This window comes from Maylandia zebra, linkage group LG6, assembly GCF_041146795.1.
Source record: "Maylandia zebra isolate NMK-2024a linkage group LG6, Mzebra_GT3a, whole genome shotgun sequence".
NCBI lineage: Eukaryota > Metazoa > Chordata > Actinopteri > Cichliformes > Cichlidae > Maylandia > Maylandia zebra.
The window spans coordinates 3,794,884-3,819,636 of record NC_135172.1 but is presented as its reverse complement, the minus strand read 5'-3'; the positions used below and the strand labels follow the sequence as shown (position 1 = coordinate 3,819,636).

The 24,753-nt window shown below is 43.3% G+C and overlaps 1 protein-coding gene across 11 annotated transcripts in view; it reads left to right on the top strand.

Annotated features, from left to right (window-relative positions):
• tenm3 (teneurin transmembrane protein 3) overlaps nucleotides 1–24,753 on the top strand; it is a 335,219-nt gene that overhangs the window by 158,808 nt on the left and 151,658 nt on the right. For 7 of the 11 annotated variants that reach the window (XM_076884527.1, XM_076884523.1, XM_076884525.1 and 4 more), the window contains one exon: nucleotides 23,682–23,849. The exons of the other annotated variants lie outside the window; for them this stretch is intronic. In XM_076884527.1, coding sequence (XP_076740642.1) covers nucleotides 23,682–23,849 — 168 coding nt within the window. The remainder of the gene's footprint in view (nucleotides 1–23,681; nucleotides 23,850–24,753) is intronic. 11 annotated transcript variants of the gene reach the window in all.

Genomic DNA, 24,753 nt, shown 5'->3' with positions numbered 1-24,753 from the left:
ATTTACGGGCTTCCTCCTCATTTGTTTGTTTCAGCTGGGGCTCTCATCTCTTTTTGCCTATATTTGTCCTTTGGAAGCAACTATACTGCAGGATTAACAGCTTGTGAATGGCAACAGTGCTGTCACATCCAATTATCCAGCATTTTATGGTCAGTGACAGTGTTGTTCAGGACCTGTCTGCATCTAGGTTTCCAAAAAGTAGCAGACAGCAGGATATCAGTGCGACTTCTTTCTCCTTGGCGCATGCTGATGGTAGCTGTGCTGTGACAAACAGAGGTGGTGAAGAGCACAAACAGCCAACCAGAGCAGACAAAGGGCACAAATCCTATTTTCTTTATTCCCGTTGTTCACAGTCTGCATCTTCTTGTCTATGAGCTCACTAACAGCTGGCATGATGTCATCAAGTCTGATGACTCTTTACCTTCTGTGTGTGTGTGTGTGTGTGTGTGTGTGTGTGTGTGTGTGTGTGCGCGGTTAATGAGAGGGCTTTTGCTGGTGAGGCCAGCAAAAGTCAACCAATTAAGCTGACTTCCATGTGTAGCATAACGTTCGCTGCCCCCTCACAGTTTCAAAAATACACACACACTTTTCACAGTCTATTTTCCCCTCTTTTTAATTACACCATCTCATACAGATTTATTTAATTTATGCATTTCATTTGACTATACATGCAGAAGAGTGGATACAGCTTAACTACAGTCTCAGAGTATAATTACATTTTCTCTATTGGATAGAAACAGAGATAGTGGAGAAACCACTGTGCTAATAGCACTGTAGAACTTCTCTCAGGGTTCTTTACCATCACATCCAAACTAAAATACATGTTGTGTGCGCCTCTGTCTGCTAGTCAGTGACAGGTGAGACGCGTCCATGTCTGTTTACTCTGGCTACACAACTCAGTGTGCAACGAGTCTATGAGTCTGTGGAGCTCGATGATGGTGATGCTTAGAGGAGTTGTTGAGGATTTCACTAACACTGCTGTTTTTGCATACGACACACAAGACTACTCACACAGTTAGCCAGTGTTAGTAGTACTAGTGCTGGGCCATATCATACCGTTCACGGTAATACCAGTATAATGTTGGGCAACGATAGGAAAATGAAACATGGCGATAGAATATGGGTAAAACGCGCATGCGCAGTGCCCATGTTTACATACGCACTGGCGGCGACGCAGAATGAGAAGAGCGAAAGTGGATCGTTGAATGAAACCATGAACCTGAACTGGTTTGTAAAAATGCTGCAGCTTCACTGGTGTGGAACTGGTTTAGCTTTCGTCCGTCAGATACACAACAAAGCACTATTTTTGGTAGCGCATGCTAGCGGGCCGTCGTTATTACCGTGTTGTTTGGAAAATACGGCGCACTTAAAATCAATCCTTTGATTTTTCTGAAAGTCAACAGAGCCCCTTATAATCCCGTGTGCCTTATGTATGAACTCTGGTTGTGTTTACTGACCTCGAAACCATTTTATGTGCACAGCGCTCGAAAATCTGTCAAATGTTTCAGTACGACTTTGCTGAGCTACGAAGCCGCACCGCTTGATGGAGTGTGGGAGCGTTACGGCTATCGTAGGCGGAGCCTCGCGGAGTGATACGTGCTGTGCTTCAACATAATGTTACCGTATTGTGTGTGTATAAGCTCTTTTTAAGTTTTGTGGATGTTATACATGGTTATGCTGAGGATGTGTCGGCCAGTTTCCACTGGAAATACCTTTTGGTTAAACTGTCAGCGAGGAATTTGCACTGTTACATTTTTATATAACTTTAATGCAGATAAAAAACAGCTGCTTGTTTAAGTAAAAATACATTGATGGAGTTTCTTTTTGGGAGAAGGGAGCCAGAGGTTGACAGACGGATTGGTGCTGCGGCTGCAGTAATGCGGATGCTGCACCGGTCCGTCGTGGTGAAGAGGGAGCTGAGTGTAAAAGTGAAGCTCTCAATTTACCGGTCGATCTACATCCCTACCCTCACCTATGGCCACGAGCTGTGGGTAGTGACCGAAAGAACGAGATCGCGGATACAAGCGGCAGAAATGAGCTTCCTCCGAAGGGTGGCTGGCCTCTCCCTTAGAGATAGGGTGAGAAGTTCGGCCATCCGGGAGGGGCTCAGAGTAGAGCAGCTGCTGCTCCGCATCGAAAGGAGCCAGCTGAGGTGGTTCGGGCATCTGACAAGGATGCCCCCTGGGCGCCTCCTGGGTGAGGTGTTCCAGGCATGTCCCACCGGGAGGAGGCCCCGGGGCAGACCCAGGACACGCTGGAGAGATTATATCTCGCGTTGGTGTTCCTGCGGATAAGATAGAGGAGGTGAGGGAGAGGGAGGTCTGGGCTTCTCTGCTTAGGCTGCTGCCCCCGCGACCCGGCCCCGGATAAAGCGGAAGAAGATGGATGGATGTTTTTTTGCACTAATAAAGTTGTGGAGTTGTAAAGTATTTTGTCTCGTGTCAATTATATCGTCAGTTATATCGTTATCGCAAATTTTCAAATGTATATCGTGATAAATATTTTTGGCCACATCGCCCTGCTCTACTATAGAGCGGCACATTTGTTTGCAGCAGTCTGCATTTTTCTGCGTCTCACTGAGGCACTTAGAACCATTTTCTGAAATGCAGTCGGTGTGTGCGACCACAAGGCCTCGGTGCTTACATACATATTTTTCTGAGCACCTTGGACACACACATGCACACACACAGAGTGGAAAATATATTAGATGGGAAGACGTGCATGTAGACAGTATAAAGGAGAAAAGGAAGTGGAGAGGGGAGCGATTGAAGAGAACAAAGGAGAAAGGTGAGCAACAGGGGAAGAGAAAGAGAGTGGACGGAAACAGATTAGTGACCTAAATCACAGCAGCGTCCCTCTCAGGTGCATTAGTGTGTCTGCATGTGTGCGCATCTTTGTCCTCTTGAGTGCACGTAGGTGTGTCGGGTATGTGGGACAGCGAGCAGATATGTGTGTGCACATAATACAGTTCAAATTTGGTTTGTGTACTGCAGTCACCATATTGCAGCGTAAACAAAAGCTGTGTGTAGTGCATGCATTTTGTGTGTGTGTGTTCGATCACTAAGCGTTACAATAAGAAGTGTGTGTAAGTGAAAACTATGTGCTGTTGTCACTGGCTGGTACCAAACTTACTCGCCGTTGAATCTAATTGTTAAAATTGTAATTGATGCCCAGTGCTGGTCAATTATTGGAGATAAATGAATTTCAGGACCACGCCTCCAAACACGCCCCTTCCTGTTCTTCTCTATATATGACCCCCCTGGTTCTCCCCCGGTGCGAACACCTTTCGAGCTCTTTAATACAGTTTATCTTACAAGAGTAACATCATCTTACTCCTCCTTCCCTTTGCTTGCAATCGCGCTCTTGTCCGTCACCACATCAGACGAAGAACTGCACAGCTCTGCTTCATCGGTTTCCCTCCAGGCAATCCAAGAAACCCAAACACTCTAAACGTCACGGCGGCACCGGTCATCATGGGAAACTTTCTAGCAGTCGTCTCACCAGCTGACAACCCGGTCTGCCACGTCGATCCATCCAGCCATCTTCTCTCTGCTAAATCCAGTTATGCAGTAACTCTGGCCGCTCGCCACCTCCGTGAAATTCAGCAACATCACAGCTCCACTCACAGGGCTCTGAAACAGGCCCGGCGAGTTAGCCGCAAAGCCAGTGCTGGACTCAGAAGCCACGCTGCTCCCACACAGCCATAATACCTTTTAGTACTATTGTTTTTTTAGCTTGTAATTCATGATGTAATTCACAAATTGCTCCTGCTGTGTCGTCCGACTAAAGCTTGCTTTGCCGTCTCGTAATCGTGGACCAAATGAATTCGTATTAGGCCCCTGCAATAAAACAACACTGATAACTGTCTCAGAATGACTTTTCTTCAAGAGCATGTGACAGTATAAAGTCCAGAGATGGAACATGAATGGAACTCGCTCCATTCATGTTTTGGCTGACAGTGCAAAAGCACAATGCCAGTAGCAGCACGCCGAACCACACGTGTGGCTGCGATAGAGTTACAGCTACGTCACGTTAACCTGACCTGACAGCCCAACAGACTTTTGTGAAAAGAAGTGTCAGAGGAATTCAGCAGTGTGGAGATAATACACCACAAAAGCTTTTTTCTGAAGTCCCATCCATGCAGAGCATGCAGTGCAGCACTTTCTCCTGTGCCGTGCAGCAGAACAGAGACATGACAACAGCCTGCTTTACTGCAGGAACACATGAACATGCTGGATTTGTGCGGCTGATTCCTTGCCAACAATATGAAATGGGTTGACTCTACAAAAGGATGCAATCTGATTCTTAGAGATTTTATTTTCTATTAAGCTTCCTGCTCCTTCTGACTGCATCACTCATTCAGAACTGACCAAAGACATTTGTTGCTGTTCAGAATTCAATTTTCAGGTCAGTGGAATACACACGTTAATATATAACCATCGAATATGTCAAGTGTCAGTTATCCCATTGATTCATAATAAGAAATACTTTTGTCATACTAGTGGTAAATGGTCTGTATTTGTATAGCGCTTTACTTGGTCATCCACATTCACACACACATTCACACACTGGTGATGGCAGCTACATTGTAGCCACAGCCACCCTGGGGCGCACTGACAGAGGCGAGGCTGCCGGACACTGGCGCCACCGGGCCCTCTGACCACCACCAGTAGGTAACAGGTGAAGTGTCTTGCCCAAGGACACAACGACCGAGACTGTCGGAGCCGGGGCTCGAACCGGCAACCTTCCAATTACAAGACGAACGCCCAACTCTTGAGCCACGATCGCCCAGTGCCCAGTTACTAATGGACAACAATAAATATTCAAAGGAGAAAAAAACACGTCTTTCAAAATAAACTGCTCACTGGTTTCTATCTGAGAAAGTTCAACCCCCCGAGCCTTTGATTGTATGTATGTTACATATTAAATTTAGCTTTTCAAAGAAAACGTTTTCTTAAATGCAAAACTTTATAACCGTGCTCCAGCTTTGGTGTATCATATTCAAGCACATTTGTGTGTTTCTGTGTGTTACTGTGTGAGTTTGCGTGTCAGGCTTTAAAGGCGCAGTGAAGAGAAGCAGCACATCAGCGTTCTGAGGTTTGCTTTGATTCAAAGTTTCTGTGCTGCTCGAAACAGACGTTACGATGATGTAGATGTTCATTAATATTAATAATAATTCTCTGTCCAACACAGCAACACTCAGGTCCATTTTTTAATATTAATGCAATTTAATTAATACAGAATTTTATATGATTTCACTTTCAATTTGAGAAATGTTACAAAAGTCTTCAAACAAAGTCAAATATAAAACAAAGTATGGTCTATTACACCCCATGCCCTGACTTTAAATGTAAACTTGTGTTTTGAAATTCTCACTTTTTCTCTTGTACTTTAGACTCAACCCGTCCGTATCGTCACGCGGTGTCATTCAAACGCGGTCAGATTGAGCTCACCTCTGGAAGCTTCCGTCGGTGTAAAACAAACGCGTGTTGCTGGTGTTTCTGTTTAAGTCTGCGCGGGCTTCATGTTGTCAGACTTTTTGTTCACACGCGTCTCATAAATACGTTTGTGTTACAGGTCAGATTTTAGTCGCGCACGTGGGTGAAACGTTTCCAGAGTGACAGTGGCGCGTTGCGCAGCCGTGCGTTACACGAAGCGCCGGAGCCCTGCATGTGTGTACATTACATTTATGATCGACATCCTCTGACAAAAACACGTTTGGAGTAAAAAGGAAGCTTGAAGCAGAAATCAGGCATCCAGCCCCGATTCATATTCATTCAGTGAAGCTTAGAAACTTAGTGTTTGGAGAATAAGAAATAACAGGAAGCAGGAAACCAGCCGGTCTGCTGCAAACAGCATCTCGTTCTATATTCACCTCCTCTGTACTCTCCTCCCTCGCATACACAGACTGTTCGCTAGACAGTGGTAACACAGGTAAACAACACTGCTGTTAAAAATATACCGCTCTGTACACGTGCATCTGAAACGCTGTGTTACTCTTTAATGAGCAATCAGAGTTTGGCTCATAAGTGTGTGTCAGCAGGAGTAGCTGACAGATGATGTGATGAAACATCAGAAGGAGAGACAGAGACAGGTTACTGCACAAAGAAATACAAGGAAACACAAGAGCAGAGGAAGGTGTGACACGTCCTGCTGACTGCAGCCAAGTCCACTAAAGTAGTCCTGTGCAGGAACACGAACCAAAGACAGCAAATGCTATCCAGTATGCAGAATTTGACATCACCAGCCTGAAGTCTGAGTCAGCTTGTGTCAGATGATAGCGCTGTGTGAATTCTTCTGCGTCCATCCATGTTCCCCTAAACCTTTTAACCAGTGCTGTTTCATTTAAATGCCAGATCAAAACGAACTAACAGTAAAAACACTGAAAGAAAAGGGAAAGAAAAACACGTTTGTTTACTTTTGGCTTATTACTGCGACTCTTCTGTTGCAAACAAGCATCTGTCTGCTTTCTATCAGTGAGATTGTAGCAGACACACGACATCACTCGTATCCTGCTTGTCTTTACCAGACCATAGCGCACTGGCAATATTACTGATCACTGCTAAAATAAGCTTTGATCTGGCTACAAGCTGAGTGCTCACGTTTACTCCTTGTGAGACCGTGCACAGCCTCAGTTTATTCGGTGGGGCTGTCTCGGCCATTCAAGGCTTAAATCTAAAGGCGGCCATGCTCTCCCCCTCTGGGAGTCCTCTCGTCTCCGTTGGCCAGCCTGTGAACATGTCGTTTGCACTGTGACTTCATTCACTTCCTGAAACATTTTTATTAGCATGCACTTATGTGATGTCCCGCTCTCCCAGTGCTCTTCTCATCATCGCTGCGTACTTTCTAATTATCTTCTAATTGCTTATGTATCCATTTTTAATTGGATCAAATCAAATACAATGTCTTCCTCTTCCTGTTTCTTAAGCATTATTCTGTTTCATTTAGATGTAAACTGCTGCCTTAGCAAGTGCTGTCTAAATAAAGTTGCATTTTCCTCACGTGTGAACAAGTGCTAAATGTTTTTGTTTTGATGTTGCCATGCTTCACGTGTGATCGCTCACAGCACTTCAGAGGTGCCGTTTTAAGCATCGCATTAAGAACCAACAGCATAGCGGTCAGGGGTGATGATGTTTTGGTTCGTCAGTGTCCACTAGGGCTGCACGATTTTGCATAAAATGAGAATCACGATTTTTTGGCTTAGAATTGAGATCACGATTCTCTCAGATTTTCTTTTCCAGTATAAATATTTATTGCACTTATTAACTGCACATCAACTTCGTAACAGTTGAGACTGAACATAAAAACAATAAATAAACATAAAAACAACAAAATGTTGTACTGCTTGAAATTCCGTCTCCACCGTTGCTCGACGCTGCGTGTACAGAGCAGGTAGTGCAACAATAGAAAAATAGTTGCGGGACGGCACTGTGTAGCGTTTGTCTAGGATGTTGATCATTCTCCTAAATCCCTCGTTTTGCACAGTGTTGATGGAGCCATATCTTTGGTCAGGTGATAAGTGATAGCCTCCGTGATTTCTTTGTGCCTGTGGGAGGTCGACGGGTAAAGGGAAGCGCTGTATAAGGTTCCCGTTATTGATGTTTGGGTGGTTGACCGGGACGGATTTTCTCCTGTCACTTTCTCGTCATCCCTGACGTGCTCTCCGTGGTTTTTTCCTGCTAATTTTAGCATCACACGGCACAGCTTCTGTATCACGTGGTATAAGGCTCCGCCCTTGTCATTTGTTGAGCAGGAAGAGTGAGCGCTTGTTTTCATGCAGAGTACGTCCCGGATCAAAATGCGGTACAATCGTCGTCCTTTTTTTTTTTTTTTTAATCGTTGTCATTTGGAAATGAGATCGCACATAAGCATGAATCAAGATCGCGATTTTCTAACGATTAATCGTGCAGCCCTAGTGTCCAGTCAGCTTATGTTTTGGGAGTGGCTGCACGATGTCAGTGTGGGTTGTCAGGTCTCATCTGTGCACACTGCTGTGCTGCAGACGTGTCTGATTAATTCCTTCATTTCTGGACCTCTAAAATCACAGTTCAGTTTTCTGATATTTTCATCTCAAAGCTCAAGAGCCTCAGCAAATTAGAAACAACAGCAGTGACACGGGAACCTCGTGCAAACATATCTGACAGCTTTATAGCTGTGCTTCAGCAAGGATTATGTCAGTTGTCCATCTCTGCCAGCTCTGGAAGCCAAATTGCTTGTAAGTAGAAGAATCCTGAAGCAGTGCCAAGATCATTTGAAGCAGTTGCCATGTTTTTACCTGTTCGTCTAGCTACTGCAGTTCTGTCCAGTTTAGAAGGGGCATTTATTATAATGAAAATGAAAATTTAGAAGGCCATCTTTATTTGAAATGTCAGGTGTGGGGAGTCAGATAGAATCGGTGGGGCTGGAGGCTTACACAGCTGAGATCACGATGAAAAAGAAAGACGTTTTTTCTCTGTGTGTCAGTCATCACTGTTTCTCCCCATCAGTCTGAACAAGCACATCCGTGCAGCTGCTAGCCTCACTGAGCACAGTTCCCAGGAAACGGAGGAGAAATGATGGAAGGACAGTCAAGCAGAGACAAGAGAGAAAAAGCATGAGAACGGGAGAATCGGAGAGAGCGGTCCAACCACCAGATCGGGATCAGATTTTAATCCCTCAATTAGGCCGAGTGAATAGAGCGATGTTCCTTGATGCCCTCCGCTCACCCTCTGCGTCCAGCTCGGTCTAGCTTTTCTTCTCTCTCCTTCATTAGTTCTGTAGCATGAACCCAGGAAGCCTCGTATTTTCCTTTAATTTGTCACATGCTGTGAAAGAGTATTTTCCTTCTTAATGGGTGACATTACAGTGCAAGCAATGACAGAGGAAGACATGGGAGAAGTGAGAAGTGAGCATTAACAAAAGATTTTGTCAGTGTTGTCTATCCATAAAACAGACCTGTGTATTGAGAGCTACATATCCTCAACAGAGGAAGAAGACAGTGTACCACAAAGACAAAGATTTGTGCCTGAGTTTGATGTGACATATCTCCAACACACAGCAAGAGAAAGGAGCACAGCTGCTCCTTATCTGTCTAACCATCTATCCATCTTCTTCCTTTTATCCAGTTCAAGCTTGCAAAGGGCAGGAGCCTATCTCAGCTGTCAGAGAGACACACAGTCACTCATATAGCAGGCCAATTTAGAACCAGTTAACCTAACACAGGTACTCTGGTTTCCTCCCAAAGACACAGACGTGGAGAACATGCAGACACCACACAGCTGTTCCTGACCTGTCCTATCCTTCTGAAATGCTTTTGTGCACTCCTTTCTTCTTTATATTCCACAAAGCATATTTTTCTCAACTTCTTATCATCCTCCAGTTTGCTGGGGAATCACTTTCTAAATATGGGTTTAACAAATCAAGTGTCCTACAAGCTAACCTTATCACTAACAGTAAAGGGTGACCTGGAACCTGGCTGTGTGGCCATTTTCACAGGAGGGAAAAGACGGAGCAGTGGGTGGTGCACAGTGCTTCATGTACACAAAACTGCACAAACACTGCAGCAGTAGATTTCTATGTGAATTGACAGCAAGGTCAGCATTGCCATTTTTAATTGCTGACCCACTTGACTGAGTTAAGCATGTTCTTGTTGTCCGACACATACAGAGGTGACCATGGAGTTAAGGAGGAGTGATTTAAAATAGAGTGACAGTGGCATCACTCAACACCACCAGAAAAAATGTACTTTTTTCAATCTTTTGGCTTTTTTTAATGCACCATTAGGCACGGTGGGGTAAACGCTGCCTGCATGTCTGCAGGGTGCATCGCGTCATATTCATTCGATCTTGACACAAAGTGAATCGGAAAGAAACCAATGAAAACAGGAGAGACGTTGTGCAATGGTCAACAATAGATCCACATCCTCTGCATGAATGTGCAACAACAAGCTGGTGTTTAGCTTTTGTTCAGCAAATCTCTTACCCTTGAACTGTAAGGCGTGGGTTAGACCTCTGTGGGGAATCCTTTTAGAGCAGAGGTGTCAAACTTACGGCCCGCGGGCCGAATGTGGCCGACAATATGACTATATCAGTTATTAATGGCCCGTCACTATGTGATGCCCTGCTGAGAATCCATGGGACTTTATTTTGACCATGCAGCCAATCGCATGCAAAAACAGAGATTTAAATGCAGGCGTGTCAGGAAAAAGAAAGAAATGAGTGAAAATATGAAATGAGCAACATCTGGCTGCATGTCAGTGATACTGGAGACCGAGTGCAGGATTTCTAGAATCAGGAGCTGGCCAAAGCACCCGTTTTTATTTTCAGCCTTTTTCCACTGTGGAGGACAAAAGGTTTCAGACCTGCCCAGCACGAGTGTGCTCTCGCTAGTAGTGGTACGTTCATAAAAGTAAGACTTTACGCTGAATAAAAAATGCTTCCTTGTAAAATACTAAATGTACAGTTCAGTGTTGCCTACGACATAAAATAAACTATATGCAAAGTGTCTTTGAATGGCAGAGATGCAGCACAAAGCCTTGGGTCGGTGTCTAAATGAGTCTCACCTGGCACCGTGCACAAACAAGCACTAGCATGGATTTTGGACTTTTAACAGCATTTTCACAGCTTTTTCAGCTCCCTCGTGGCCGTTCACTCTAGTAATGGTAATTAGTAATAATGCAATAATTGATTAAATGACAGAAACGTTTCTGTTTTTCACTTCCTGCTCTAGAAATGTCTGTTTTTTATGGCTACAGTTTAAAAAACAGAAAATCAAAACAAATGTGGGCAATGAGCTACCAGAGGTTTTTCTGTCATTTTACACAATTATTCCTTCCAGAGAGTCGTGCTGACAGACTCACTGCTGGTAAATGCTGAACCTTATCCTAAGGATCTTTAAACCTGAATGGGAGGCAGAGCCTTCAGCTTCCAGGTCCACTCGCCATGTGTTTACACACCGCTCTGCATTTAATCGTTAGTTATTATCAATATCTGGCCACAGTGTGTCTTTGCTCTGTCTCCTCCCCTCACCCCAACAGGTCGTGGACAATAACCATCCCTGGTTGTGCTGGGGGCTTCTTCCTGTTAAAAGGGAGCTTTTCCTTCCCACCGTCACCAAAGCGCTTGCTCAGTTGTTGGGCTTCTCTCTCTTTTCTCTGCATTATTGTAGGGACTTCACCTTCCATTGCAAAGCACCTTGAGGCAACTGTTGTAGTAATTTGGCACCATATAAATACAACTGAATTCAATTGATAGTGTATAGTGCACACACATAAAAATATATTTGGGTCTGTGTGTGTTTGGAGGAGGTGAAGAGAAACGGTGAATCAGAGGTGAGCACAGTGAATATTCACCAGTATAATCAGCACAAACTGGCACGTGTCACAGTGAAAGCCTTTCGCTCCAGTCAGGATGATTATGAATTAGTGAAATGCAGACGATTATTGCAACTGGTGAGCCGCATTTTACCATCTGTTCTACGTTGTTTCACACACAGACACACACAAAGTGGAAGTACTGTATGTGTTATTAGCATGTGAGCAAACACACACAGGCAGGATGCTCCGATACAAGCACGGGCCAGACAGCTGTACACGCACACTGAGAGATTAACGCTGTCATTGACAGACGATTTCATTTGGTCAGTGAACAGAGCAGCGACACAGCAGCTGAGCAGAACATTAATCCAGCACAAACTCATTACATTTGTAGAATTTCAAATGTTCTAATCCACAACACCTCTGTGTATCATATACTGTGCATTCATTTATTAGTAGAACATTTTTTGGAATATGTGCTTTTGACTGATGGTTAATAAAGCATATTTAAAGTGGTGATCAGGCTATAACTTCTTCACATCATTATTTATCATTCAGTTAATGACTCTTTGCAGATACTTGTGAGTGCACTTGTTCCCTGCTCGAGTCCAAATGTCAGATTGGCTATTAACGTTGTTGACACCTAAAATGATAAATGCTGCATTGGCATGTTGACAAAAGTCCAAACAGTAGGAATCAGAATCTGCTTCCTTAGGGGTGGTAACTGGAGCAGACACACACACACTGCAGGGCACACAGCTCAGTTTTAGGGCTTTCAAAGCCCTAATATATTTAAAGAAATACTTAAAGCTTCAACATGTGTGGGGACGCAGATGTAAGACAGCTGGTATCCAAACATTTGTTGTTAACTTGCATGTCTCAGTTTCAAGAGTGAAGTAGTTGTAAATTTGAGACATCTCGCTTTTGAATATTTAAGGGACAGAAGCAGATTTAGAGCCGTCCCCAGTGTTGTTTGTTAGGATTCGATGAGAACTGATACAGTCTCACAGTAACCTGTAATAATTATTATTATACAAGTAGTGTTTGGATAACAGAGTAATACACTTCAAAGCAGGTTCAGTTGTACCGGAGCAACTAGATCCGTACTGTGCTGGACGGTGGACAGTTGTCTCTCTGAAACACAGCAAGGACTCTTCAGCAGATCACTGCTCAGGGAAGCTGCTTCACTTAAAGACTGGCCCTGTTTGCTTCTGTGCTAGTGACATCAGCAGGTACTTACACGGTAGCCTTTGTATTTCATTCTCTGCTGCTTTTGGTATGACAGACGAGGCAGACTAAGACCAAAGAGGATACTCCGTCTTCTTGTAAGGCAGCAAATGACACACAAGAGAAACTCCTCTCAGCGGGTCACTGTCAGCCTTAAGTGAAAAGCAGAACAGCCACTCAAGACAAACAGGAAGTGTGTGTTTAGTTTTTGTCTGTGTAAGCTGGTATTTCTCCGTGGGGCCGTTTTCTTTTGACAGTACGACAGGCGCCTCTGCTTTTCTGCACCAGGTTACACACACGTGCACAAAAGCACACACGCTTCACTTGTCTGTGTGCAACAAGAAGCAAACATCTCCTGGCCCTGGGTGCAGTTGGCTGCTCCTAACAGCTACATCAGAGATATAGTCAGGGCTGCACATCAGTGGTCCGCAGGTGCGCATGCGCTGTCAAAATAAAAGATGCGCACCAGAAGATGTCGAAGAAGCAAGCTCCTTTAATCAGTTACTTTGGTGTTCGACATCTTTAAGAGTTCTAAACAAATGTCTGTCCTCCTCCAGAAAATCTCATGTACGCAAGCGCGCGTTGCAGCTTCTTGTCTGGTGCGCATCTTTTATTTTGACAGCGCATGCGCACCTGCGGACCACTGATGTGCAGCCCTGGCTATAGGCTTGATCTAAAACTGTGACGTGAACGCAGCACGCAGGCTGTAACAGCTGGGTGCTAAAGTGTGAGAATGGGATAAACCAGCACACGAGTCTTGACTTACATGATATCATACGATGTGAAGTGAAGAACAGTATAAGCTACTCAGAGATGTTACATTACTGAGTGAGTCGTCACTGCGTCGCAGCAGCACACAGCAGTCACTCGAGACTCTACGTGTTGCTGTCATTGCTTTTTTCTGCTATCACATAGAAATCATCCAACACACATGTTGATCTGCCTGATACACAACACCATGTCCGCTTGAGGCACTGGGACGAGAGGGGATTTTCTGTCCTGTAAGGTCAGCAAATGACACACACACACACACACACACACACACACACACACACACACACACACACACACACACACACACACACACACACACACACAGTGAGAGAGGGAAACTTGCCTTGGAGGTCCCCTTCAGCTGTCAAGGTAAAAGCAAAGCAGGCACTCAAGACAAAAGTGAAGCGTTGGCCTCTGTGTTCACGCAGTGTGGGTGACCTGGTTTGTCTGGTTTACCTTCAGTGCTCTATGCCACTAATGCCACTGGCCAGTGTAGACTGTACGCTGGCTTTGTGTCCTTCGATATGATGTGACAAGAGCTCAAAGTTATCACAGAGGAAAAATCATTTCAGTCACATCTTTGGGTGCAAAGTGCGCTTGTTCGATTTGATGGCTGTAGTGGAGACATGCAGCACAGGCCACAGGTCACTGCCTTGTGCTTACCCACTGAGTGAAGCTGGCGCCTGCATTGGTTCATGTTTCAGGTTATCTGCGGTTCATTTTCAGTGCACCTTTAAAGCATTGTTCGATTTGAACCCATTAATACCGGTTTCATTTGTTGGACAGAGGAAAACACAAAACTTCTTCTCATTCTGGATGCCTCCACAGTGCAGAAGGACAAATTCTTCAGCACCACAGGGGCTTGGATCCACTCCCTGGCTGCAGTGCTTCTCTTTGGTCGAGCACTCAAATTACGTTTTGGCCAAAGACATTTATGGCTTAAAGGCCAACTTATTTTTGGATATTTTTTGGATTCAATGGTCGACTGTTTTCAGCCGTAATGTAGAGCAAGTTACTCTTTCAACATCAACATGACTCTTCTACTTCTACCCAGTGACTGCATCAGTCTCAGCTGACTGCAGGTTTCCCCAACCTGATAAACAGTACATTTGCACGATGACTGACACTAGCCAACTGGATGAACAATGGGCTATGAGGTCAGTGTGTTGCTCATTAATATGCATATATGCAAATGACCATGCATACTAATGAGGTTGGGGAAACCTGCAGTCAGCTGAGAAGTCACTTGGATGATGATGAAACGCTACGTCCAGATGAACAGGATCCACCTTTTGGGATTTACTTACCTGGATGATTGAGCATGTGTACCTATGTACTAGGATGTCAGAGAGTAGCTGAGCCCCTGTGTGACTGTGCTGGGTCGCTGTGACTGCATCCATGAGGGGTGCACATTAATATAACTTGGCATGCTTTGGATTTTGAGGTGATTATCTTTGATAATCGCTGACATGAAGCTATTGTGCAGCTGAGCTGAAAGTTAAGAGACAGGACAGTTGAACAGAATTATGCATTTTTGTTGTCAAACATATGAGAGCAACTGGTTTCAGCCTGTGGATGGAGCCTTCCTTTGTGAAGTTTTTCCTTTTTTGTTTGGTTTTCAGGAGAGTTTTGATCCACCTGAGCCTCATTGCCATGGTGACGAAGAAAACAATTACAAATCATTAATTTAAAAAGGCAGTTATTAACTAAACTACTCCAGAAACAACAAGAACATAGTATTGTGACGTAAATCTCACCAGTTTACATTTCCCAGTTTGCCTCGGAGAGACTGGTAAGTGTTTGGTTGTGCGGCTGCTCCGTGTGTCTGTGGAAAGAGACGGCAACATATTGCTCTTTGTTTCGTGGTACCCTATGGATAGGCCTAATTTATACCCCACACACACATCATTCCTCCAAAGGCCACATGAGCAAAACCTCTGCTGCCAGGGGACGGACGTCATACGTGTGCGTGCGTCCGTACTGTGCGTATTTGTGTCGGCTGATTATACACTGGAGTATTTGATGGAAATATTATGACTAGTCTAAATTTCCTTTCCTTTCTAACATGAAAATGCTACAGCTATTACACAAAGCAGCGCTGCTTCTATATGTCACAGAACACACAGCAGCTTATGTTCGGTCACTGTAGCACAAATCAGTTTGTTGACACCAAACCTAATGTTTGTTCAGCCTAGTGTTTGTGGGTTTCTGCTGTTTTTCTGTTGTTGTTTGTTTGTTTTGCTTCTGTTACATTGTAGCTGAGGTCTTTCTGCCTTGCCCAGCACAGAGTGGATTTTCACCAGCTCACAGTCATCTATAACCAAAGGCTGACAGTAGGGCTGCACGATTTTGCATAAAATGAGAATCACGATTTTTTGGCTTAGAATTGAGATCACGATTCTCTCACGATTTTCTTTTCCAGTATAAATATTTATTGCACTTATTAACTGCACATCAACTTCGTAACAGTTGCGACTGAACAAAAAAACAATAAATAAACATAAAAACAACAAAATGTTGTACTGCTTGAAATTCCGTCTCCACCGTTGCTCGACGCTGCGTGTACAGAGCAGGTAGTGCAACAATAGAAAAATAGTTGCGGGACGGCACTGTGTAGCGTTTGTCTAGGGTGTTGATCATTTTCCTAAATCCCTCGTTTTGCACAGTGTTGATGGAGCCATATCTTTGGTCAGGTGATAAGTGATAGCCTCCGTGATTTCTTTGTGCCTGCGGGAGTTCGACGGGTATAGGGAAGCGCTGTATAAGGTTCCCGTTATTGATGTTTGGGTGGTTGACCGGGACGGATTTTCTCCTGTCACTTTCTCGTCATCCCTGACGTGCTCTCCGTGGTTTTTTCCTGCTAATTTTAGCATCACACGGCACAGCTTCTGTATCACGTGGTATAAGGCTCCGCCCTTGTCATTTGTTGAGCAGGAAGAGTGAGCGCTTGTTTTCATGCAGAGTACGTCCCGGATCAAAATGCAGTACAATCGTCGTCGTCTTTTTTTTTTTTTTTTTTTTTAATCGTTGTCATTTGGAAATGAGATCGCACATAAGCATGAATCGAGATCGCGATTTTCTAACGATTAATCGTGCAGCCCTAATGACACCATCTCACAAACTTGCACAACAGAGAGACAGAGACACAGGGAGGCAGATCGACCTGCACTCGTTTTACTGACTGACCAAAGTTGCTGTAAGACAAGAAGAATTCAAATTTGTCTCATTTTGTCTGAACCTCACATCTCAGTGGCTGTGGGAAAGGTGCACAAAGGTTTTATTTAAATAGTGAGTCTGTGTATAGATAGATAGATATGCTTATGTGATGTTTAGGCATAGCTCTTTCTCTAGTTAGCATGTGTGTGATGTCCTTGCTTAACCCAACTGTAATGATTCCACTTCCTGTATTTCACACTGTGAGTGATCGTACTGTGGGAAGTGCCTTCAGATTTTCTGCTCAGGTTAGTGTTGGCTCTATATTAAGTATAACGGTATAGAGAACTATCTGATTTTTGTGAAGTGGCTCCAGGCCACATGTTCTGTGGAGTCCAATCAGCCTTTCAGAAACAGCTCATTTCTCATCACTGTGTAAAACACTGCTAGCTCTTACATGAAACACAGCACTGTATGGTCTTATAATCAAAATAACTTTTATGCAGTATAGCATATAAAGTAATAAATGCATTTGGAGCCCACATATTGAAGTTTGGTTAAAGCAGTGGACACTGATTAGCTGGAGTTACTATAATGCACTTGATGCTTGCAGCATGATGGCATTAACTGTTTAATGGACGTAAGTAGTTCATGCCTTTTTATGTGCATTCCCTTTTTTCACTGCTTCTTTGAACCGTAGGACAGAAGGACATAGACTTTAAACAATTTATAACCCTTGTTTGCCTTTTGCCTCAGGCTAATAATAGGGGATTATCGGGTCTTTGGGGTCTCGCTCCAATACTGTAGCCTTTACCTAACAATAGAATTTGTCTTTAGATGATAATCAAATTGGTACGCAGCTAGTTTTCACACACTCACTTGCAGCCTGCAGATGTGCTGTCCACTGCCTTCAGAGTTTTAACCTTTTAAAATACGATGACAAATAAACAAAAATTATAAAATAAATAAATAAATTGAAATTGAATTTAACAACAAAATGAATTTACATTTATTTTGAATGATAGACAGAAAACGGTCTAAAACTAAAGTTAGGTCCATAACAACAACGACGTCCTCAAAATGGTGAGCCCTGCACTTTTATTTTGAAAATTCATTTAATGGGTCATTGTCATGCCTGACGACTGTCCCACATTCCGTGTTCTGGCTGTGTTCGTCTCTGTTATCTTCCAACGGTACATGTCGTGGCCCGTTGGACCCTCAGTGTGGTGAGGTCATCCTGCAGCTTTAGCAGAAGTACGTATAATGTTTCCAGCTCCATGCGTGGCTGTAGAAACAGTGTTCTTTGGGTCATACTCAGCTCTGCTTCCAAACACAGCAGATTGAGTTGATGCTGAAAAGCTGAGCGTTCAACCTATCAAGATTTCAACCTATCACAGGGTGAAAGATTGTGATATGATGCTGTTAGTGGAGACTGTGGCCTTTGGTGAATTATATACAGTTCTTATCCAATGAATAAAAGACTTTCCAAAACCATGAACCATGAAAAGGAAGACCAAAAGGCCTTTTCTGCATCTCGTCTGTTGCTTTAGCGTTGCGTCGCGGTGCCAGGCTAATGAGGTTGAATAACCTTCTAAATGTATTAGTAGAACGTCTGCCTTTGACGAACCCTGTTTGGTCGTTATGACTTATTCAGGGACTGTTTCTAACTTAGATGCAAGTGACTCAGGGATAACTTTAATGTGGGTATTGACAGAGGTCGGTAGGTAGAGTAGGGTCTTTATCTGGTTTTAGTCAAAATGTTATTGCAGCTGTGTTACAGTTTTTGCCCGTTGCCTGAACACATTTTGCAAAACTTTGCTCATTGTGCCAAAACCCTAAACACAAGTAAACATGACACAACACTGGGAAATATACCATTCACATCTGCACCAAATTGAAACTCTACTCCCAAAACCTAAACTCTGCTGTCAAAACCTAACATTCCTTTGTCAAAATGTAACTCTGTTGACAAAATGACACATACTTGCATCATATGCAAACACTTACAGAGCAGGGGGAACACACTAGTCTACTTTATATAAAACACTGCAGTCTTTGATTTCCATTGTTCATTCAGAAGGCATATTGGTACATATTCAGCTCGAAGTCCTTTGACCCCGTCACTGTTCCTCTCGAATGGGACTCTGTAGAGCTGCTTCATGGTGATGCTGTGTTTACCCAAGATGCGTCTGATGGTGGTGATGCTCACATGGTCTATGTTGCTGAACACTCGCCTGTCTGCAAGTATTTTCCGTCGTAGCTGGTGGAGACGGATGGCATTGTCTGCCCTCACTAGGTCCACAACAGCAAGTTCCTGCCGTTGTGTGAACAGGCGTTGGCGTCCTCCCCCAGAAGGTCTTCGAGTCATTCTAGAGAAATACAACCACATATTGTCATCGGTTTGCTTATTTTTCTTACAGTACTTTACTGTATGTACTGTATCATCCACTGTACAACACTGTACTTCAATATAAGTAATCATGGTATGTTTCACAGAAACTACCACTTTGGCTGCAAAAGGAGCATTAGCACCCTGCAGTACCCTGCACACTTGATATGGTAACTGTAGAACAGTACTATGAAAACCATCTGAGTAGAGTAGAAGGCAGTGAGATGAAGACAGACCTGTTTTCTAGTCGGAATGTTCGTATTACAGATGCCACTGTGAAGCGGCTTAGATGTGGGTGGACTCTCTGCCCAGCTTCCCTCATAGTTAGGCCGTGGTTGATGACATGGTCCACCAAAGTTGCTCTTATATCATCAGAAATATGGGTCCGTGCATGGCCTCTTTGACCTCCTCCTCCTCTTCCTCTTGCTCTCCCTCCATCCATGCTTGCAAAGTTCTTGAATTGGCTAAACTGAGGGCTTTTTGTGGTTGGCTAATTGGTGTTCAGTTTTGCAAGTAAGTGCCTTCAGGTGTATATTTGAGTGGTTGCAATTACCCGATGTGTTTTGTATTTTGGATACATGTGTTTTCCAAATGGCACCCTGAAATTTCATTTTTGAACGAAGTGTCTTATGTATGAAATAGAGTGTAGTATGCAGGACCATGTGTGTTGCATAATTGCAACCAGAGTGCAAAGCAGCACTTTTGTTTAAGGTATGGGTACATGTGTTTGAGGTATGGTAACAAAAGCTTCAAGTTGTGTTACTTTAGTCTAAGCATGGGTTTATAGTGTTCAAGCAACGAGCAAAAACTGTAATATGGGAAGGAAGCAGGCTGTTATGTTTTATTACTGCGACTGTTCTGACGAATCATAGAGTAAGAAATGGAGATCCATCAGAGTAGGGCTGGGCGATATGGCCTAAAATCAATATCACGATAAATTGAGCAGTTAACCTCGATAACGATAAATGGACGATAACCACCCCAAGTGCCAAAGAAACAAACGTTTTTGTTTTCTTCATTTGATGGGGCTGTGGCAGGCAGCATAGTTCCTCCAGTTATTTTGATAATATTATTCCCCCTAGACCTATTCATTGCAATTATATTATTACCACTTTAAAGGACTGTAAAATGTCACTGAAAATAAATGAAGACAATAGTAGTAAGTACTTTTAGTGGTTAAGATTTATTAACTGAACAAAATAAAAAGTGTAGGATACAATATGTAACCATGCTCTCTAAAAAATGTGTATCCCTTGTAAACAAAATAGTTTAATAATAAATATGTTTCACATTGGCTATTCACAAAGTAAACAATGATTGTGCAAATGTAATGCCGTCATGGACAAAGGCCTATCTCTGCTAAGGCCTTGAGGTACTAGAACTTGTAAACAAATAATGTCACAAACACAAATGTCAATTGAACACAGAAAAAACGATAATAAATACTAAGCACTGCCATGTGACTCGTGAAAACTATAAACTCTTAAACAAAAACATTAAATACCGTAATTGTCGGGCTATAAGCCGCTACTTTTTGCACAAGCTTTGAACCCTGCGGCTTTTAGTCAGGTGCGGCTTTTCTATGGATTGTCCATGAGCGGATTTGTTTTGTTTGTTCCGCTGTTGTACGGCACTACGTTGCCTGGCGGAAGGATCGGAGTTCAAGAGTGGTATGTTAGTCACATGTCCATCCGCCAGGCAACGTAGTGCCGTACGAAGTAGCGCGAAAAACAAACTTCAAAGTAGCGCTACGCGTTCAGCTGGAGGCGTGGATGATGAGCGGCGATAAACTTGCGAAAAGCAAGTTATGCCCAACTCCACCGGTGGATTCTGACAGCGTGGGAAAGTGTGAAAACATCCACAATCACCAACGGATTTCGAAGGGCTGGACTGCTGCATGATGGAGAGGAGGCTCTTCAGAAGGTGTTCGACTCTGACACTGACAATGAGGATTTCTTTGGTTTTGAAAGTGACAACGAAAGAAAGGAGCTGAGAGTGGATGATGAAGCCACCCTGAGCCTGTTCGTTTCCGACACTGGAGGAGAGGACTTTGGTGGTTTTAGTGCGCAGGAAGAAGAGAAAGATGGTGAATGACTGACTTTTCTTCTTGTTAAAGCCGTGTCACTGCACCTGAGCCTAAAAGGTAGTCTGAATCTATTTTTCTGGTGTGCTGTAGGTTACTGTTATGTACTACATTTGTTACTCATTTATGAAGCACAGTACATGTTTTGTACTTGTAATTACCACTACTTGTACACATACCCTAAAAGGTTATGCAAATATGTACCCATAACTTGTTTTTCAAAATATTAATAAAAGTGGTGTGTCTCCAAACAGCCATCTGTTTCCTGACAATTCGATTTGTGCATATTCTCTTACATATGATAAGTCAACATTGAAACACCTGCGGCTTTTAGTCAGGTGCGGCTAATGTATGTACAAAACAGGATTTTCCCCTGCTTTTAGCTTGTGCAGCTAATATTCAGGTGCGCTCTGTAGTCCGGGAAATACGGTAGTGCTGTTTGCAAAAAACTTCAATAGAACACTGATAGTTAAAATTAGGCAGGGCTTGAACAGGGCACTTCAAAAAGGGGCAGCAGCAGACTTGGTATCCTGAGCGGTTCAATCAAACTACTGTTGTAGATGTTTACCTGAGTAGTGTTTACTCCAGGTTCTTGCTAAGAAACACAAGCATATTGACCATGTCAGGTTTCAGGCAGGATCTTTAATTTACAAAGTTAAAAAGGGTTGGCACAGTAATAAAACATTTTAAAAATCATGTATTTTGCTACATTTCACAGCACAACATGATCAACACTGGCTCACAATAAGTCTTCTGTAAAAACCTTCTGGATACACTGCTGCTCAGCAGTCTTAAGTATTTTATGCCTATATAAACATTATTCAAACATTAATACTTTCAATTTTGAATATGACGCACAGAATTAAAGTCACTTTAAAACACACCAGATGTCACCACCCAAATATATTAAGATGTACACACTTACCGATTGCCAGGTGCAGCCTGTGCCCAAAACATTGCACCCGTGTCCATTTATTGAGCTTGACAGCTTTCACAATATTTGGGCCGTTGTCAGTTGTTATAGCAACAAGGTCCTCTTCACTGATGTCCCATGCAGACAGCATCGCTCTCAACTAGGGCTGCCACGATTACGTCGACTATCAAAATCGTCGACGACTGATTTAATAGTCGACGCGTCGTTTGAAGCTTTGTAAGATCACAAAAGACGCAGGAATAAGTAGCAGGATTTAAGAGTGTAATAACGGACTGAAACAGAAGATGGCAGCACTGCGTGTACAAGGATGCCAGCTGCTGTTAAACCCCGAAGAAGAAGAAGCTGTGTCCCAGAATTCATAGCGCGGCCCTGTTTTTTCTTCTAAGGCTACTGCGATATGATTTTCCACCAAGCTTCTTGCTGATTGTCTCGTAGGCCCGTCCAGCCTCATGCATTTCTACAGTCTTGTCCCCGATGTCGGCTCTTAGGTCCTGCCCATGCTGCTGCAGGGGTTGGAATGGAAGTAACTGATGAGTTTAGGTTGACTATTTGTAATTGATCTGTGAGAGTGAGAATATTCGATGGGTTGTAACGGAATACTTATTTGACTCACTGACAGGCAAATCAATGTATGACTTAAAAATTATGCAAGCAATCGTCTAAGGAGCTTAGAAAGAAAAGCATCTGGATTTCTTTAAGTTGCTGGAAGACGTTTCACCTCTCTCATCCAAGAAGCTTCTTCAGTTCTGAAGCTGCTCAGATGAGACTACGATGACCTGGATGACTGAGAACCTTCACGTACAGCCAAACAAATCTTTTTTCCTCCCACTGTACGAACAGTTGCAGAAACTGTTGGTGAATACGTTAAAATAAATATTGTGTCTTACATAATATACCGACTTCCTCCACAGGCAGATTTAGTCTCGGGTGAGACACAGTGTTACAGTTCTCGTGACACAGAAGAGCTTCCTTCCCAGGCCAGGACTCAAGTCTGTCTGCACCTGCAGGCCAGTGGCCACTTTGAAAGGTGATGATGTGCACATCCTGGACAGGGAGGAAGGCTGGTGGGGTTGGGGAGTCGAGGAGGGCATTTCTGTGTCGAAGCTCAACCATCATGAGCTGAGCTCACAGCCCATTGTTAGTGTTGATCGTTGTGCAGCTTTGCTGTGTATAAGGTGGGAAATCTTAAGAAAGGTGAATTGCAGTCAGTGCCAAACAAGACTGCAGCTTTGTTTCTGCAAATAAGCAAACACTGAGTTTGTATTTCACTTTAATGTGAGAGTGAGATTTAGAAACAAACACATTTGTGTCTGAATAGCCAGAAATGTTTTAATGAAGGGTGCTTTTGTCGTTTTAAATACACGTTTGAATGGATTCCAAATGTGGACGAGTTCTCTGTTTGAATGAAACACACAGACACTAATGTGTACACACCCAAGCAGAAGTCACTAAATGCCAACGTTACCAAACGGATGCACAGCTGGTTTTGAGACTGGTCTCGAGCAGGCGCAGCACCGGAGCCTTTGTTACGTGGTGCTGAGCCGACCATCCTGTCTAATCACCTCAGTGAAGCGACGCTGCACATGAGCTCTTTAATTGTTGCTGCTCACATATTCTTACAACAGAACTGATGAATTTTAAGATCACTTGTATTATTGTTTTACTGTGTAGTACAAAGACACACACCTGTCAGTGTGTTTTGTGTGTGTAACACAGCATCAGCGAGCGTCACCATACTTCATTGTTCAGCCGTTTCTTTTTCAAAGATGTTACTTTTGTTCATTCTCCACATTCATCATCCTTTTTTCTTTCATGTGGTCTTTCATAGGTTCTCCCATGCCCTCCCCCTCCTGCCCATCTGTCATTGACCAATCACATCCACAGTCAGCTAATCCCCACGACAACCCGCTGTTAGCCAACATACCTGAGCCTAACTCAGAGGAAGAGGAGGAGGAAGAGGAGTATGCTGCTCGGTTGTACTTAGCCGTAACATGTGGTAAAGAGACTTTAGACTTTTTTTAAAGACATGCACTCATTTTGGATTCAGCATGTGAGCTGCAGCTGGTTATTTGGATGACTGTGGAGCGACTCCCAGGGTAACAGGCTTGGTGGAAGTTAGTCGTGTTTTCTCCTTGTATGTTTTTATCATCAAGCCTCTGTACCTGAACATTAATCTGCTGTCACAGAGCGGCTGACGGATTGTATTAACACAAAAGACAGCATGTAGATTTGGGAGTGTGGCAAAAGGTCACTAATCTCTAAATGACAAGTGGTAAATATAACGATGACTGCTGTTTTCTTGTTTGACTGTGTCAAACACACACATTTAAAATGGGACTTTTATTTTGTTCTTCAGAATACGTTGTCACATCCTTTCTAGTTCTTATACAAGCAGTGTGACTAAACAAAATGTTTAAATGTCCCAATAACACTACAGGACCCAAATACCTGTACATTAGACCAAAAATGTCTCTTTATTAATTGATTGCTACAACAATCAAATATCATTTAGCAGGTATTTGATTGTAATAGCAATTCTGGGCATGGCTTTATCACTCTTATCTGATAAAGTCCCTGCCCCCAGTGTGTTTCTGTAGCTGATGTGATAGGATTGGCTCGGTTGGATGTTTTTAAACTGGAAACTGAGACACAGCACAGAAAAAAAAGCTGCTTAGATCCAAAACTTTGGACTCTTGTCACAACTGTAGAGAAACAAAGGCTACTACACCTCACTGATGACAGCTTCTTTCTGTTTAAAATTTGATTGAAGCGTATTTCTCGATAAAATCCATTTGATGACAGAGCTTCTCCTGGTGTCTCTCCACATGTTTGTGCTAGTATTAGCATGAAGCTAATAGTCTGGCTGCAGCTGATCCAAGATATGTTTGCCTGTGGATAGT